Raw genomic sequence first — 18,698 nt, 5'->3', positions numbered from 1 at the left:
TTTTGATTTATTTAACACTTTTTTGGTTGCTACATGATTCCATATGTGTTATTTCATAGTGTTGATGTCTTCAACACTATGAAAAAAGTTTAAAACCCTTGAATGAGTAGGTGTGTCCAAACTTTTGACTGGTTCTGTATATATATATTTGTTATTATTATACATTTTCGAGATGGAATAACATTTTCAGTGTAAACTTAAATGACTAAAACCAGATACAAAGTATGTAGAAAAGATACCAAAATAAAAGCTACACAGTCAGGGAGAATTGAACTTTCCAAAAACAATGAATTTAGCAGTATTGATTTTGTTGTTTGTTTTGAGCAAAATGACACAGCATGAGCCATGGCTCAATGCATAGAATATGTAGGAAATTAGCTCTCAGATCCTTGGCAAAATGTGTTAAATTTACAGGAAATTAGCTCTAAAACTGCAAAAATGTCTTTATGCTCCATGGAGAAATGTGTATAATTGCAGGAAATCGGCAAGATTACCTTACATTTCTCGACACCATCAAGATGGGGGCCTCTAAAATGTTCTCAAATGTGAATTGAATTACCCTTATATTGAGGCATTGTGTTTCTCTTTTCAATGTTTTCATTATAATTTTCAAAGATTTACCCCACAATTTCAAATAGTTAATTGTGTTTTTTTCATATCAGGTTATTTCGATGTATTAGTATGATTCTTTCTAGATAAAATCACTCAGACTAGTCATACTGTAATACAGTAGCTGGGTGTGCAGGTACATGAAGCATTGACTTGTTCACAGTGGCTCCCTATAGTGGTCAGACCTCTAGGGGTGCATCAGTAAATTGGGACCCAAATAAAGAAATACCCCCCCCCCCAGTCAGTCAGTCAGTCCTGCCTGTCACAATCAACCCTCCTCACCACTCCCATGCCCAGAGACCTGCTTCTGCCACGTCCTCGCCAGATGGCACTGTCCCTGTCCCGTCGGCCGTTGGTGCCATGCCGTGTGTCCCGTGGAGGGCTTTGTCCTGTTTGCAGCCTGTTTCCTCTCCCTCTTGTCACCCCTCAGTGACCCTGGCCCCCACAGCCCCAAGCACGCTGTCTGTCTGTCCCCAAGTGGCTCTCAAAGCAGGGCAGCAGGGACGGATGTACAGTGGTAGTTTCACAGTTCTAACCACAGAGGAAAGCACATCGATCCATGCTCAGAGGATGCTGCTGTCACTTTGGAGCCTGTGCAACACAGCTTGCAGTCCCCCAGCAAAGTGCACTTTAAAACATGCCAGTAGATAACCCAGTGTGTGAGTGCTATCCTAATGTGTACCAACACCCATTGACAGGCTAAATATCTGATTGTGAGGCGGTCCATCCCCCCCACCCCCTTCTCTCTCTCTCACTGTCTTTCTCTGGTGTCCCACTTCAAGAGTGGCACCAACACACACAAATGGCTTGTCACCCTGGAAACCGCATGCCCAAACACAGCTATGCAATGCTGCATCGGGGTTGCCATGGTGATGGTGTAAACAGCCCTTTGGCCCAGAAAGTCGGAACAGAACAGAGGCTTTCAACATTGGGCGGTTGTTGGCACAGCGTCTTAAAAGAACGCAATACTAACCCGTGTGGACTAGTAGTAAACCAGGCCTGGGGCAGAACAGGCCATTTAGCCATCTAGCTACTCCTATGGACCCCATACACTACCCACGTCTTAGTGTTTCTCTCAACGTTGGTCAGTTGTGCCATCTAGGTCTCCCCTGGGTGCACAACAATGAGAGCAAAACAAAGTAGGTCAGTTTTGATGTGAGCCTAGGCAGGCTTATCCAGGCAGGGAGAGACTGGGCCGTGGGCAGGGTACGAGCCTGGGCCTTTTGTCCCACAGCACTAGCCAGAGCACCCACAGAGTCAGTTCTTTCCAGCACTAGACCTCAGGCTTTTGTTGGGGTGTTTTCTTTACATGAAACTGAATCTAAATCAGAAGTGTGACATGTATAAATATGGGGCGTATCATTGTAGTATGTCTGATGCTGTACTATGTTAGTACAAAGTTGACAAATGGGTCTTTTTGATATCTTCAAGAGATTCTAGTGTATGCAGCTTTCAAATGTAAGAGCATGAGAAGGTTAGGTGTTTAATCCACTTTACATCAGCATTTAGGCTATGTGAGTGACCCAACTTTGGACATAGAGTTCCACCACCTTGGATAAGTTATTTTTGGGTGAACCCGTGGGGGAAGTTTTCCGCTCGACCTGATGGACTTAGTGGGATGTTGTATCCAGGCAGCATACACCTCCTTAATAGGCTTTGGAGAAAAATATATATAAATCACAACTTCGCCTGTGGTATTTTTACATGCTCTCTATCTTGAGGAACCACTCAAGTTCATTATGGCCATGTTTACACAGGCACCTCAATTCTGATCTTTTTTTACACTAATCAAATCACCTCTGAAAAAGATCTGCTGTGAAAAGATCTAATGTGATTGGTCAAAATACCAACTAGTGGAAAAATTGGGCTGCCTTTGTAAACACAGCCTATGTGAAGCTAGGTAGGCCTATGTAGTCTACTGAAGTGAAATTACCTTTTTGCCAATTTAAAACAACATTTTCTTAGCGAGTCATGAGGATGACAGTATTTAAAGAGGTAACTTCAAATGCAAAGGTCAGTGAAAATAACAATAGCAAGCATTTTTTTCACTGCAACAGAATGACTAACGACAAAGTGTAAATGAAACCGTCTTTGAAGTGCAGTTTGACATATGGCTTCAGGTCTGAAGGTGGCATTGGACCATTAGATTTATGGTCCATACGCCAGGGTAATATCTATTGTTTATCTAAGTATTCAATTGTTTCCTCTTTTTATTACACCAACTATTGGTGGTGATGGAGGCAACTATGGCAACTGAAATATTGAGTCCACTGTATGTTGTGAGATTAAAGTGTTAATCTGAAAATTACTAAGCACCTTGTAAATAGATGTTTACGGGAATTGAATGAGAAGCTTGTATTGTCTATTGAGGTAAACACATTTCACAATTAGAAATGGCCTAGTTCTTACTTTTCTTACACCTTGGTTTGTAGGTGGGTGTGGGTATATGGACTGTGTTGTATGTTTGTTGTAAATGTTATATCAGTGTGCTCTGGGGTGTAATGGGCCTTCTGGGGATTGGTTGTATAATGCAGGAGAGGCCAGTGATGTCAGCCCCTCCCTTCATGAACAACATGAATAATTGAGTGGCCAGCAGGCTCAGAGCACCAAGCAGTGGCAGAATGCAAAGCCTTTCCCTCCCTCAGACTCTCTCTCCCTCGGACTCTCTGTCCTTCTCTCCCTCTCCCTCCCTCAGACTCTCTGTCCCTCTGTCCCTCCCTCAGACTCTCTGTCACTCTCTCCCTCCCTCAGACTCTGTCCCTCTCTCCCTCTCCCTCCCTCAGACTCTCTCTCCCTCCCTCAGACTCTCTGTCCCTCTCCCTCCCTCAGACTCTCTGTCCCTCTCTCCCTCCCTCAGACTCTCTGCCCCTCTCTCCCTCTCCCTCCCTCAGACTCTCTGTCCCTCTCTCCCTCCCTCAGACTCTCTGTACCTCTCTCCCTCTCCCTTCCTCAGACTCTCTGTCCCTCTCTCCCTCTCCCTCTCCCTCCCTCAGACTCTCTGTCCCTCTCTCCCTCCCTCAGACTCTCTGTCCCTCTCTCCCTCTCCCTCCCTCAGACTCTCTGTCCTTCTCTCCCTCTCCCTCCCTCAGACTCTATGTCCCTCTCTCCCTCCCTCAGACTCTCTGTCCCTCTCCCTCCCTCAGACTCTCTGTCCCTCTCTCCCTCCCTCAGACTCTCTGTCCCTCTCTCCCTCTCCCTCCCTCAGACTCTCTGTCCCTCTCTCCCTCCCTCAGACTCTCTGTCCCTCTCTCCCTCTCCCTCCCTCAGACTCTCTGTCCCTCTCTCCCTCCCTCAGACTCTCTGTCCCTCTCTCCCTCTCCCTTCCTCAGTCTCCCTCTCCCTCTCCCTCTCCCTCTCCCTCTCCCTCCCTCAGACTCTCTGTCCCTCTCCCCCTCTCCCTCCCTCAGACTCTCTGTCCCTCTCTCCCTCTCCCTCCCTCAGACTCTCCCTGCCACCGTCTCTCCCTCACACTTTTACTGTGTGTGCCTGTGAATATTGGATCAAACAAGCGATTGCGAGAATTGAGAACACCCTTACTTGGATACAGACATAGCGAACTCACCAGTCAGGTGAACGGAAGAGCTGCAAAACGCAAGGGGAACAGGAGAGAGGGGGGTCTGGGAGGGAGGGAGGGGGCAGACTCAGATAGATAGAAACAGAGAGATAGAAATAGGCTGTGCACTAGCCTCAGTACACTCTCCAAAGGGAACGCTCTGCGCTTCCTCTCATCCTCCTGGCATGCTCCGGAACCCATCCTCCCCCCTTCCCCTCATCCTCCTGTCCCTCCTCCTTTCCCCCGTCTGCGGCTCCTGCTGGTTGAATGAAGCCTTGGCTTGAAAGGGGGCTGATCGCATCGGAGCTGGGTCTACATGGCTACCAGGTTAGTGGGGGGAGGGAGAGAGCAGCCTGCCTGTCTGCATGCAGAAAGACAGACACACTTCTGCTGCATTCCAGTGCTGAAGATGCAGATGGGGGTGGGGGTGAAAGGGGAGTGTCAGTCAACAGCCCAGCGATCCTCTTGTCCCGTTTGGCAAGTGTTGTCACGGGGACGTAATTTAGCTCGTTATTAAGAGATCACGCTGGCTGGAGGAGATCAGAGCCCTAAGCCTGCTAAAGGAAATCTCCCAGGGCTCTCTCTCTTTTCTTCTCTCTATTCTTTTTCTGTTCTCTCCCGGGAGAGAGGAGTAGAAGGAGAGCTCAGATGAGCCGCTGGATGAACAGCTCCTTGCTGCTCCTTTCTCTATATGAGGATATGGAGGTTTTTGATGGGTGGGTAGGTGGGGATGTGTTGGGAGTGGGGTAATGTGTTTATTGTGTGGGTGTGCTTATGTGATGTTTGTGGGTGTGTTTATGTGATGTTTGTGCTGTTTGAAGCTATGTTCATGCATGATTTGAGTGTGTGGGAGTATATGGATTTTACCTCTGTGAATTGTTTGTATGACATTTGAGAGGCCATTTGCACTGTGTGTGTGTGTGTGTGTGTGTGTGTGTGTGTGTGTGTGTGTGTGTGTGTGTGTGTGTGTGTGTGTGTGTGTGTGTGTGTGTGCGTGTGCGTGTGCGTGTGTGTGTGTGTGTGCGTGTGTGTGTGTGTTGCCGTTGAGCTCGGTGTGAAGCACAAGGTCCATTGCCAGATGGGTATTTTCCAGGGTCAGCAAAAGCGGCAGTGAGAACAAGGCCCCTCGGAACAGCCCGGAACTCTGGGCATTGTGAAGCGAAGCGTTGCCCTCCCCGTTTGGATAGCCTGAGCCCAGAGATTTAGAGCACATTACAAAAAGACAGCAACAAAGTTTCACCAGCAGACGGATTTGCTTTTCTCACTGGGCATGTGTAGAGTACCAAGCTCATTATAATGCTTTTCAACCTGCATCTTATTGCTCAGTGTTCTTTCTTTGACCATCATTTGCTTGTGTGGTCCATATTTGGTCTATCTGTGTTCCATGTGCAGTCCGAGTGCATTGTTTTGTCGTTCTGCTGCAGTATGTGCAGTCCATGTTCTTATCAACCTTATCTTACATACAATACAGTCAGGACTGTGATTGTTTCTGGTGCTGTAATGCAGATGAGCCCAGCTGCTTCCCTGCCTTAGGGACCTACTGTATCTCCACACACAATCTAGTCTCAGGGCAATTTGTAGGATTTGGTACGTAAATCTGTACCCGGTATTTAGTATGATGTATTACTTTACATTAGGTTACATTATGAATGGAATAGCGGTTGTACAATACCTTAGGAATGAGAGTACGAATGGTATCATATGTCTTACCCGTTTGTACAATAGCATGCGAGTTGCTTGAATGAACGTATCATACATTGCGGAGAACGCATAGTATTATATGTCTTTCTCTGAGACCAGGTTAGTTGTTGCTTCATAACAACAGAGGAGAATTATGGTGAGAATTTATTTCGGTGTTAAGGAGAACTAATGACAAAAGTTAGAATAATTTATGTAGCAGGTTAGGTGACTTGGGTTAAGTTTAGAATTAGGGTTACTGGAAGGAAAAGTTAAAACTTTACAATTGTCGCTGACGCGACTTGAACCTTTGGATTACTAGACAGTTACTAATGTAGCAGGGGAAAAGGTGCAGGTTACCCAGTTCTACCCAGTCCTCAATCAAAGTCGGCTATGATAGTGTTTTTTCTCCCTCCCTCTCCAAATCCTTTATTTCCAGTTAAAAGGCCAAGCTCAACAGAAGGCCTGTCTCTGCCCAGTAGATTATATATAGAAGCATATTATGAATATTTAAAGACATTCTCTCTAGTCCCAGTTGCTATAGCAATATTCATATAGAAGGTGCTTTGTTGTGCTTCATTGTGTGAGTGAGGAGCCGTAACGGCTTTTAGCAGTTTTATCCGCAATTCACCATGCATTGTCTCTCACTAGTCATAAGAACCACATATTTTTCTCTTACGAGTCACTATAACCACATCCACCACATGTCCACACAAGGCATTTCATGGAGTGGAGGGTGTGGTGTATGGAGCAAAGGGATTCTATGCTCATTCATTTCAACCCATTACACTCCTTCACCCAGTATGTCGTGTTGTTGTATTGGAAAGTGTGTCATAAATGTTTGGCATTGTATACAAATGGTGCATCTACTTGAATGTTTTGTGTTATTGTTCTGGGTCAGCTTCAGGTATAGACCAACATCCAGAAACAGCTGTCTCTATTGTTCTACAGTAGGATGCCATTTTTACCGCCCATGCAACTGTCCTGTCGTCTCGTGCTGAACAAACGAGAGACAATTAACTTGACAGTAATGTGTAATGGCCTGTCACACACGTTACGTTTGGTTCATAAAGTAACCTATTGTAGTATGTGTATTTTTTATTTTCTGCATCGTTGGGAAGGGCTCGTAATTATACGTTTCACTGTTAGTCTACACCTGTTGTTTACAAAGCATGTGACAAATAACATTTGATTTGATTTGGCTAAGGCTATGACTCTCTTGTCTGACCATACATGTTAGCAGCATGTGTACCTGGTCTTGTCTAATGAGCAAAGACACACACTACTGGGAATGAGCTGATCAAACCTCCATTTATATGCTGAGGATTTATGGGCTGTTATGGCCTGCCTTTATCATGTTGATTGACGTGTGATCCAACTCTGAACGCTCATGATAACTGGCTGCACTGTTCAAAAAAGAATCATCTAAAACACCTTCAATGCGTTTAGGCTCTCTAGGTGTGCAATATTAGTCGGCTTAGGTTCATAATGAATATTTTCAAAGACTGGTACATAGGCTTCTATCCAATCAGAAGACAGAGAACAGAGCTGACAGCAGGTGTCAGGGCCTGTGATCATTATGACCCTGTGGTCAGTCAGAGCCATTACACTTATGGAGTGGACTGGCCATAATGGAGTTATAAACCCATAGGCAAAGGTGATGATGATGACTGGCAGATATCTGACTGGGTAGTTCTAGTACGGTGTGTCCTGTGTGCTCAGCTCAGATCTTAACTCTGTCTGGTTCTGTGGATCTGATGAAAGCCAAGTGAGTGAGACCATTAGTAACTGACCCAGGATGTGACATGAAAAATGATGCAGCTCACACAGCCCACTGGCATATGAGAACTGTTCTGTGTGTGCTTGTGTGCATGTGTGTCAGTGTCTGCGTCAATGTCCGTCCAGGTACATCTGCGTCCTGTGAGTGCGTACGTGCATACTTCTGTTTATGTGTGTGCTGCTGCAGTGTGTGTGTGTGTGGTGTGTGCCTGCATAATGTGTGTGTATCTCAGACAGACTCTGGGTTCAGACACTGATTAACATGCAGGAGAAATAGCAGTGTCCTCTGCTTTGTACCAGCTCACTGCATTATTCACTGATACCACAACACTACATATTATGAGGGCAGCTTGTGAGACATTTCATATACACTCATATACATCTTGTGCAGTTTTACATGCATATATTGACATATACCAGAACATACACATTGTATACAGGTACATAGGCCTGTACTCACAAATGCTCAAACATATGCTGAATCATCATTGTCTATGCTTGTATGTTGAAGTATTATGTAATAGGTACGTGTGCATACAGTCAGTTCTCCAAAAACCTGCAGTACATACAGTATGTACTCTACTCTACACAAACACAAACACACTTTTGCTTATCACATAACACCACATAATTTTTCTGTAACCACAATGTACTCTATCAGAGCTGATGATCCATCCATCCCATTAGTTAGATGAGAGATCAGCTCTGGGTACTGCAGAGCACAGTGCACCTGGTATGTATCCATGCAGACAGGCAGACAGTGGCCACCAGTACTATTCACTATGATTTAGTCTAAGCTGCATGCAGGGCTTCTTTGAAACAGTAGAATGGTATAATTGCTTCACTTCTTTTCTTTGAGGTACATACACCATTGGCTGGCCATGACTTAATGGGCTTGCATAACGCCACGTCAAGTAACCGGGGCTGTCCGGCGCCCAGCCACACAGATCACTGACAGCTAGGCCTTTTGATACCTCCGTCTTCATTGTGAGTAGTGCCCATCCTGGCTGCAGACAGAGCCTCCCTGCGATTCTGTGGATGCATCTGAAATGGCACCCAGTTCCTTATGTAGTGCATTACCGTTGACCAAAAGCAGTGCATTACCGTTGACCAAAAGCAGTGCATTACCGTTGACCAAAAGCAGTGCATTATAATCTTTTCAGCTTGTGTTCAAATTGACTATTGCACCATAACTCAACTGAATATCAACATTATAATAACCATGCTGCTTAACTGTCCCTGTTACTCTTAGGCTCTGCTCATGGCCTTGTTCTCATCTGTCCAGATTAGTTAGGAAAGCATGAAAATGGGATTGCAGAAAAGCTAAATGTCAATGTCAGGAGGATTAAATATAATTATATATTTTCGCATTATCCTTTTTCAGTGTGTATTTACACGTACACCCCGGGGGAAGGTTTCTCCTGGCTCTTTAAAGATGCAGTTTGTTGTTCATACATCTCAATAAGCAGCAGTAGGATATGATATCCATTATCTGATGCATGGTTTTCACTAATCTTCATGACTGACGTAGAGTATGTGATCTGTTTTTGACCATGCTATTTTCTCTGGTGCTAGCTGCTGCTGTTGTTGTTATTGGTCTCTGGGTTATGTGGGCTAGCTGCTGTTGTTATTACCTGTGTTAGTGGGTGGCTTTCAAGACTATTTGCCGTGATGTAACGTGATTACTCACTCTGGGGATGAATGGAAGCATGGGCCTCAGTCTTTGCATGTTACTCTAGTAGGCCTAGCATTGCCTGTGGGACGGTAACACATTCGCATAATTTACATGGCTTACATTTAAATAAGATATTTAAATGAACTGAAGAGTTCTACAATTAGTTCCTCAATGTTATTAATGTAATGTCTGTTATTTTTTTGTCATGGGTTTTGCTCCGGCCCTACATTCACAAACAGTGCAGAATATGTAGTTTCATGATCAATCAATTAATCAAATGTATTTATAAAGCCCTTTTTACATCAGCAGATGTCACAAAGTGCTATACAGAAACCCAGCATAAAACCTCATAGAGCAAGCAATGCAGATGTAAAAGCACGGTGGCTAGGAAAAACTCCCTTGAAAGGCAGGAACCTAGGAAGTAACCTAGAGAGGAACCAGGCTCTGAGGGGTGGTCAGTCCTGTCTTGGCTGTGCCGGGTGGAGATTATAAGAGTACATGGCCATTTAAGGCCAGATTGTTCTTCAAGATGTTCAAACGTTCATAGCTGACTAGCAGGGTCAAATAATAATCACAGTGGTTGTAGAGAAAGCAACAGGTCAGTACCTCAGGAGTAAATGTCAGTTGGCTTTTCATAGCTGAGCATTCAGAGGTTGAGACAGCAGGTGCGGTAGAGAGAGAGAGACAGCTGGTCCAGGACAAGATAGCACGACCGGTGAACAGGTCAGGGTTCCCTAGCCGCAGGCAGAACAGTTGAATCTGGAGAAGCAGCACGACTAGCATACTTAAAATCACACAGGACACCAGATAAGACAGGAAAATTACACCAGATATAACAGACTGACCCTAGCCACCCGGCACATAGACTATTGCAGCATAGATACTGGAGACTGAGACAGGGGTGGGTCGAGGGACACTGTGGCCCCATCTGACGATACCCCCGGACAGGGCCAACCAGGCAAGATATAACCCCACCCACTTTGCCAAAGCACAGCTGTAATTAAGAAGTAGAATTAATAATCTCTCTCCCTCTCTCTTTCTCACCCCCAGCACTGCCAGTAACTCCAACAGGAGCACGCCCGCTTGCTCGCCCGTCTTGCATCCTAAACGTTCGCGCTCGCCCACGCCCCAGAGCCTGGAGCCTGGTGAGAACATGGTGGAGAAGGGCCACTCTGACCACTCTGACAAGTCCCCCTCCACCCCCGAGCAAGTGGTACAGCGAACCTACTCTCTGCAGTCCGCCCGCAGCGGAGGCAAGAACTCCAAGGTGAGCCTCATTGCGCAGGGGGACCATCTCTGTCTCAGGGCTCTCCTCTTTCCACCAATCACAGTACAGCACAGTACATAATCATTGTCCTCCTCCACCTATCACACTACAGCACAGTACAGGATCATAGTCCTCCTCCACCAATCACTCTACAGTACAGGATCATAGTCCACCTCCACCAATCACAGTACAGTACAGTACATGATCATAGACCTCCTCCGCCAATCACACTACAGCACAATACAGGATCATAGTCCTATTCCACCAATCACACTACAGAACAGTACAGGATCATAGTCCTATTCCACCAATCACAGTACAGCACAGTGCAGGATCAAAGTCCTCTTTCCAACAATCGCACTACAGTACAGGTCAGGATCATAGTCTCAAATAGTACCTTCAACAGTTTTCAAAATGACTTGTTCAACACACAGTGCATTCATAACTCACAAATAAATCATGTCAGTCTGGCTTATCACTTCAGTTCAGAAAGATATTTCTATCATCCCTGATCACCTCTTCCAGGACAATCTGAAATCAACAATTTATCTGAGGAGGTGATACAGGGGGATTCATTTTTACCCGTGACATAATGTCTTGATAACCTCCAAATGTTGCCAGTAAAGTCTTTTTGTCTTCTTGCATTCCATAAAACATGTTCTATAAGAAATAGCCAACAAGAAGGAGTGAGATATCGTCATATCTTGTGAAATGACATGGTTTTATCAGCTTTTATTTGCCATTTCAAATAGATTTCAAATAGATTTTACCCCATCATACCCCATCATACCTCGACATCGGCACACCATACTAAATCAAACATGCCATCCTCAAGTAGCTCCAATTTACAGATGTACAATGTACTCCTGATACACAGTGCTTTGTCTCTGATAAGGTAATGTCCAACTCCCATCATCAAACTATAGGTCAGATCCAACTGTCACTCTGGTACTCTGGTACAAATGGCCAATCACGAGACGGGTAACGAGACCCTCAGCACATCAATTCTAGATAAGGACCAATTATCATCAGCAAAGACGCTTATACCACACATCCACCCTATTCTTCCCCTATCACCTCCCTCCCTCCCTCCCTCCCTCCCTCCATCCCCTGGTCCTGTCAGAGCGGCATTGTAATAATCACAGGCAGGGCGCTCAGTCAGCCCTCTCCATCGCAGCACTCAGTCATTAACTGTAGCTATCTCAACTCTGCAGGGCTCGTTCTGACACAGGGTAGTAGGCAGGTCAAGAGGCTGTAGTCTCGCTTCTCGTTCATCAGCGTCTGAACTGAAGAGTAAGGTAGCAGAGGGAAGGACAGGAGCTTTGACTGTGGGTAATTAGGCTTACATCTCAAGCAAGACATGAACATGATAATATTGGGTGATATATTTAGTAATTTCCTCTGAATATCTTGTTGTTGTGAAGTGATAAGGAGCGTGGTAGTTGGCGGTCACGGCTCTCTCACTTCTCATCTGTTTTCCCCTTCACTCACTGCTCACAGTGCTCCCCAGTCCTTGTGGTGTCAGACACCTGTTGCTTTTGTTGTCATTGTGTTCTCCTCTTCTCTCATCCTTTTTTCTTCTTGACAAAGAGTGCTTGCTTTCTCTAACTTTCACTGCCGCCATATGAAATGTCTGTGATCTGAAACTGACTGTTTTCAACTCTTTTTTTTGGTTCTTTCAGCTGTTGTATCTTGCAGTTTTTTGGTTTCTGATTTCTTTGTTCTTCTCCTGATGCATGCTAGTCTCACAAGCGACTTTCCAAAGTAAGCATTACTCTTTTCTGTTCTTTACACCCCCACCCCACCCCCACCTCACCTCCGTGTCTTGTGAGCTGTCGTGTGCCTCCCCCCTCCACCTACATCTTCCATCTGAACACACTCCAGATGGCATCCACTGTAAAATTCCTTCTGCATCCCTTTCCACCATTCCTGTGTGACATTAATTTCTGATCAATCCTGAGACTAGAGCTTTCTACATCAGAAGCTCCTTTTCTCTGCCTCGCACCACAAGCCCAGTCTCCTCAGGCAAGACAGCAGCAGAGTCCGTGTGTCATGGGTTAGTTAGAGCATTTTCATGTATGGACCCCTTGAGGCACGTCAGCACATTCTCTCCAATCGGCTGCATTCAGCTTTGTCACGGACTATGAGACAGGCAGACAGGGTGATGTTAATGGGAGCCAAGTTACATTCAGTCAGTTGAGTTGGTGTTCAGGCGGTGTCCGGCTCATTTCACAGCACACCCAGTCGATGACATCACCCCTCAGGCCTGTGGTGTGGCCGAGTGCCAGCCCTCTCTGGCCCCACATGAGCCCCTGGCCTGTGGTCAGCAGGAGTCACATGACCCTGGCACTTTGTGCAGTCGCCCAGGCAACGTGAGCTCTGTCACCCTAATCTAATGCAATCCAGATAACACACAGGCAGGCGGGGAGAGAGAGGGGCTCCTCTCTGTAGAGGACCTGGGCCGGTGGTCCCACACTAACTAACTGACTGACCGCTGACGACTTTGTTCAGTCTCCCACTGTCACCAATCAATGAGGCTGTGTATGGAACCGTAAACAGTGAGCAGCACTAAAGCGAGAGTACATAGAGACTCAGCATGAAGACCCATCTCAGACCAAAACACTGAGACATGGACACATCATGAAAGTAGAGTTAGATAGTACAATAGTGTGTCTTGGATCGTTTAGTGCGGTGGCCTAGTACTTGTTAGTACACTTGCAAATAAAAACCAAAGCCTTTTCCCCTCTCTTGTTGTTCAGCTCTTTCCTTCATGTTGGTTAACTCTTAATTTTCTCATTAATTTCCTTTCAGTATGACAGACTAAACCTGATTAAAGTAAGCATTTCCTTTTGCTTTCATTTGCCCTTTAACCCCCTAGTCCGATTTGACCAGTGACCTCCTCTTCCCCTCCTCTGTAAATGTGTGATGTCAGTCATCGCCCCTAGCTATCTCTGCCTCCTCTCTAAGACCAGAACTTCTTCCTCTCCTCTCTCTCCTCCCTCCTTAAAGTGTTCTCTCTGTTGAAGACCTGTTAGTTGGACCACCATTACAAACACTGCTGTGCTCTGGCCTTGCCAAGAGTCTCACCATTAAGACGTACTGAAGTCAAGTCATGATTGTTTCTGAGGAAATAGAAGTCACTCCTTTTGTACAATGTTATAAATCAAAATGTTGATATAACATCTCAGTTGGTAGAGCATTGTTGTGGGTTTTAGTAGTTATGGGATTGTGGAATTTAGCAGTTGGTTATGGGCTTGATTCCCATGGGGGACCAGTACAAAAAAGTATGAAAATGTATGCACTCACTACTGTAAATCTCTCTGGATAAGAGCGTCTGCTAAGTGACTCAAATGTAAACATTTCAAATAGTATATAATATTGTTGTTGCTTAAAGAACTTTGTGATTGTAATGAAAAGCGCTCTAAAAGTTTAACAAATAATAATAATAATGAATAAATAATAATAATGAATAAATAATAATAATAACCATGGTTCATCACCTGAGGACATTCATCTTTTTAAATCTGAATAACTGAGTCAGTTCTGTGGGGGTCTGCTTGGCCACAGGAATGTTTAGTTCAGGTTTTTCTTTAGGCCTGTTGTACTGGGTGGATCAGGCCTGCTCAGTTCTGTTCCTCAGAACTAGATTGTTGTTCTAGTGTTGTTTGAAGATATGGGGGTTATACCTGATAGGTTTGTCTGGGTTACAGCTAGTGCTGGTCAGTTCTGGTTTGGTCCGGCTGGTTGGTTGGGATGTGTAAAGTAGTTAGTCGTTCCAGGCCTTTCTGATCATCAGGGGAATCCAGGGCAAGACACTACTACGTACACAAGCTCTCTCTGTTACGCGGTCCACTTAATCAGTGGGTGTTAACCTGCTTCTTAGTGCTGCTGACACACTTACCCAGACACAAATGTGCTTCGTGGGGGAGGCAAACATTTGATTTAGACACTCATGCAAGTTACACACGTGTAGGCTATAAAGATGCACTTACAAACATGCAATTACATAAACTCCAAACACTTGCACAATGGAATGCACACACACTCACTCACACACTTTGCAGATACCTTAAAGCTTAAATCTTCTCTCTCATGCCTCTGTCACCTTCAGAGGAGATTATCCCTGTCCACGTCAGAGCCCAGAGTCCAGGGACATGACTGGGGCCTCACAACTCTCAGACAGGAAATGCAACACGCTTATCTGATAGCTGAAATATTTAAACATTATCTACATTCACATCTCCAAAGGATTGATTTACAATAGTAGTCTCGCACCAGTATGCCTCTTGTATGTTTTCGCTGAAATTGCAAACCACATTTTTTGTTATTGCCTGGTTAAGTGTATTATTATTTATGTTTTAAAGGCATCAAGAGGAAGCTGTCACATATGTTTTAACCACTAAAATCATGGTTGATTATCCTGACCTTTCTCCACCCACTGGATGGTCCCTAGCATGCATCCCTCTCTGATCACAATGCTGAGACATATTACACTCTCTTTATAGCCCCATAAAACAGAAGCAGGTGAGTTATGGTTGGAATAAGCACTCTTGTTATGGTGCTTCCAATAACAGTGTGTATACTGCCCTCTGCTGTTAGAAAATATACAGCACACAGCCGTACACAAGCATTTAGAAGCAACTCTAAATCATTAATAAATAAACACTTAGAAACAAAGATGAACATATTGTACCACACCCAACCCCAATCCACCATCTGCTTAGCAAATAGCCATGTAAATTTACATTTGTGAAGCCCAGAAATCAATGAAAAGGCCAGCTAAAATATGTGACAAGCTCAAAGGGATATAAGTCTGTTGGATATCAGCGGAGGCCTGTGTTTATGGTAGGAGGTGCCCACCCAGAGGTTGACATTTACACCTTCTATAAATACCCACTGTCTGTTTTTATCATCCCCTGGCCTCTCTGTGTTTATGACATTGAGCCCTGTGGCCAAGTGTTGTTGTGTTCTTGTCTCATTGACTTACACTTGTCTTTGTTCTCTCCACTCTGCGTCGCTCCTCGCTGTCTACAGAAGAGCCAGAGCTGGTACAACGTAAGTTTCATCCTCTTCTTACTCTTTTTGTTACAGTTTTTTACAAGCGCTATGACCCAGTTCTCAATACTTAGGTCACTTTTTCAAAACTCTTCACACGGTTCTCCTAATCAACTTTCAGCTTGGCACAGCAGTTAATTTCACATCCAAAGCTACCAAAACACTTCATACATGTCTCAAATCAACAAATTATTCCATAACACTAGCAAAGTTTGTCACCCAACAAGCACACTTTGTCACTCATAAAATAATGACCTAAAAAACACTAACAACAGGTAGCATTACACAATGTTTTCTTTTGTAAAATGTCTTTACAAAACAAGAATGACACCTCTCTACTGTTTAGAATTCAGTGCAGTATATGTTACTGGAATGAATCAGACATGATGTAATATGCTTCAATATGTTTTATGTCATTTTTTGGCATTGCGAGATTCCAAAATACAAGAATTTGTATATACACCATCAACCGATACAGATACAGTAGCGATGCTAGTCAACCCTATCTTCTGCATTTGGCCACAGATTCTCATCCACATCACATCTTATGTCATCTTGGGCAATAAACCTAGGAAAGAATATTTTGGCATGGGTAGCCTAGTGGTTAGAGCATTGGACTAGTAACCGAAAGGTTGAAAGTTCAAATCCCCGAGCTGACAAGGTACAAATCTGTCGTTCTGCCCCTGAATAGGCAGTTAACCCACTGTTCCTAGGCCGTCATTGAAAATAAGAATTTGTTCTTAACTGACTTGCCTAGTTAAATAAAGGTAAAAAAATAAAATATATATATATATCTTGGCTTGCCTTTCCATCCCTGGCAATCTTCTGCAGATTTGTCCAGGCATCCAGCATTCATTGCGTCCAGGAGGGACATTTGATCATGTGGATGGTGGTCATAAATCTTCCACCTCAATGAGGAAAATAATTCCTCTATGGGGTTGAGGAATGGAGAGTAAGGTGGGATTAAAAGTGACACCATCCTGCGATGGGCTGCAAACCACTCTGTGACTGCACGGGAGTGGTGAAATGCCACATTGTCCCATACAATTGCAAATGTTGGCCGTTTTCGACTCAATGCAACCCTTTCCTCACCTGGCACAACCCTTCCATAGAGGTCATCCAGGAATGAAATGAGACGCTCGGTGTTGTATGGCCCAATTAGCGGTTTGTGTAACAGCAATTCATCAGAGGATATTGCTGCACACATTGTGATGTTGGCACCCCTCTGGCCCGGGACATCCACTGTGGTTCTTTTCCCAATCACATTCCTTCCTCGCCGCCGTGTTTTGGCCAAGTTGAAACTAGCCTCATCCACAAAGATGAATATGTGGGGTGTTTGCCTGGCTTCAATCTCCATGACTCTCTAAAATAAATCCACAAGGCAACATAAGAGCTAGTCTATTAAGGTAGTTTACATTATAGCTAAAAACATGCCATTGTGTGCCTCTGCCCTGTTTGGTTTTGTTCAAAACCAGTTCTGTATTTTATAGTCATCTTACCTGGACATATTGGTTCCTGAGTTGCTTGACTCGTCCAGAGTTCCTCTCAAAGGGGACAACTGCTTCATCCTGACTTGATGTTGTTTGAGGACTCTAGAAATAGTTGTTATGCTTACATTGTGAATATTTCTAAATGTAATGTTGTCTGCCAACAATCTCTGTGAGTTTTATGCTATTGTTTCTGATGACCATATCAACGATTGCAGTTTCCTGCACAGCAGTGAAAATCTACCTCTCCCGCCTGTGGGAGGTAACCGTTGGGTCCTAAGCAGAAATACAAAAACAATTACACACAAGTGGGTTTGGAGGCTTTGCTCAATTTACTTCTGTAATGTGCAGTTCAGTCAGATGCCCTTGCAGAATGCACATCTTACCTGTTGTTTTGCCAGAAATTTCTCAGAATAGATGCCACTGTTGAGTGTTGCAGATTTGGCTGCACTCTCAGACCAGCCTCTCTCATTGATAGACCATGATTTATTACATGATGAATTATAGTAGCCCTAATCTCATCTGAGACTACAGCTCTTGATCTTCCTCTCAGTCTTCTTCCACCATGCATACGTACTCCTCTCCCTCTCCCAGCCACTCTTCTTCCTCTGTCAGCCACTTCTCTATCTCTGGCTGGGTCCATGTTTACATTACAGTACAGCATTATTCCTAAAATGTCCCCTTTTGTCTAGATGGTAATGAAATTGAAAGACTAACACCTGGGTAGGTGTTCAGCTACAATGGGAATCAGCTGTGGTTGGTCTAATTGTTTTGATAGTATTTAATTTTTTAGATTTGGAATATATTTCAATACGGTATTACTGTAGAAATGTAGCAAATTGCTGTCTTATTCAGTTTTGTGTTATGTTTGGTTTTAAACTTAAGTTTAACAGTTTTGGAAAGAGTATGTAAACATGTGCAAATTGGCTTGTAGGTACATAGAGTTTTGGTGGTGGTTGTGTCTGAGTGAGAATTCATGACATTTGAAAGATGTAGTCATTGAATGCATTTCGTGCCAAAGCAATGAAACATGATCCACAGTTCAGCCCACATAGACTCCTGTTGTGCTCACTGTGTGAAGAGTTTTAAAAAAGTGACCTAAGTATTGAGAAATGGGTCCTAGCAATTGTAAAAAATTGTAAGAGGTGTGTGCGTGCGTGCGTGCGTGCGTGCGTGCGTGCGTGCGTGCTTTCGATTGTGTGCGTATGTGTGTGTGTGTGAGGTTACGAGGTTAAAAGTTCTAGACCCTGATTAGAATCACACGAGGGTATATTCCTAAGGTCACTTTCATATGGAGCTCAGGCTTACCCAGGACGCTAACCAGTGGGATTTACAGTTCTAGGAGTCTAGGGTTACAGTGTGATGGCATGCTGAATTTATAAGAAAAATGACTGAGGATTAATAAAAATGTAATGTTTTGCACCATTTTGTTGCAACTCCCATACCTTACTACAGATGTGATTCATAGATGAATGTTTGACAGACAGAAGCATCTTGTAGCGAAAGTATGGTGACAGCCTGAACCAGTGATCTCAGTCCAACACCAAGACCATTACACCAAGAGGTCCTGACTTAACACAAGGTTTCCAGCCAGTG

At 44.3% G+C, this 18,698-nt stretch overlaps 1 protein-coding gene across 4 annotated transcripts in view; it reads left to right on the top strand.

The window, feature by feature from the left end:
* LOC139548132 (protein Aster-B-like) overlaps window positions 1-18,698 on the top strand; it is a 152,653-nt gene that overhangs the window by 108,817 nt on the left and 25,138 nt on the right. For all 4 annotated transcript variants that reach the window (XM_071357544.1, XM_071357543.1, XM_071357545.1 and 1 more), the window contains 2 exons: window positions 10,344-10,560; window positions 15,595-15,615. In XM_071357544.1, the coding sequence (XP_071213645.1) occupies window positions 10,344-10,560; window positions 15,595-15,615 (238 nt within the window). The remainder of the gene's footprint in view (window positions 1-10,343; window positions 10,561-15,594; window positions 15,616-18,698) is intronic.

This window comes from Salvelinus alpinus, chromosome 21 (genome assembly GCF_045679555.1).
Source record: "Salvelinus alpinus chromosome 21, SLU_Salpinus.1, whole genome shotgun sequence".
Taxonomy (NCBI): Eukaryota; Metazoa; Chordata; class Actinopteri; order Salmoniformes; family Salmonidae; genus Salvelinus; species Salvelinus alpinus.
The sequence above is the reverse complement of the archived record's forward strand: the minus strand, read 5'-3'. Positions and strand labels throughout refer to the sequence as shown.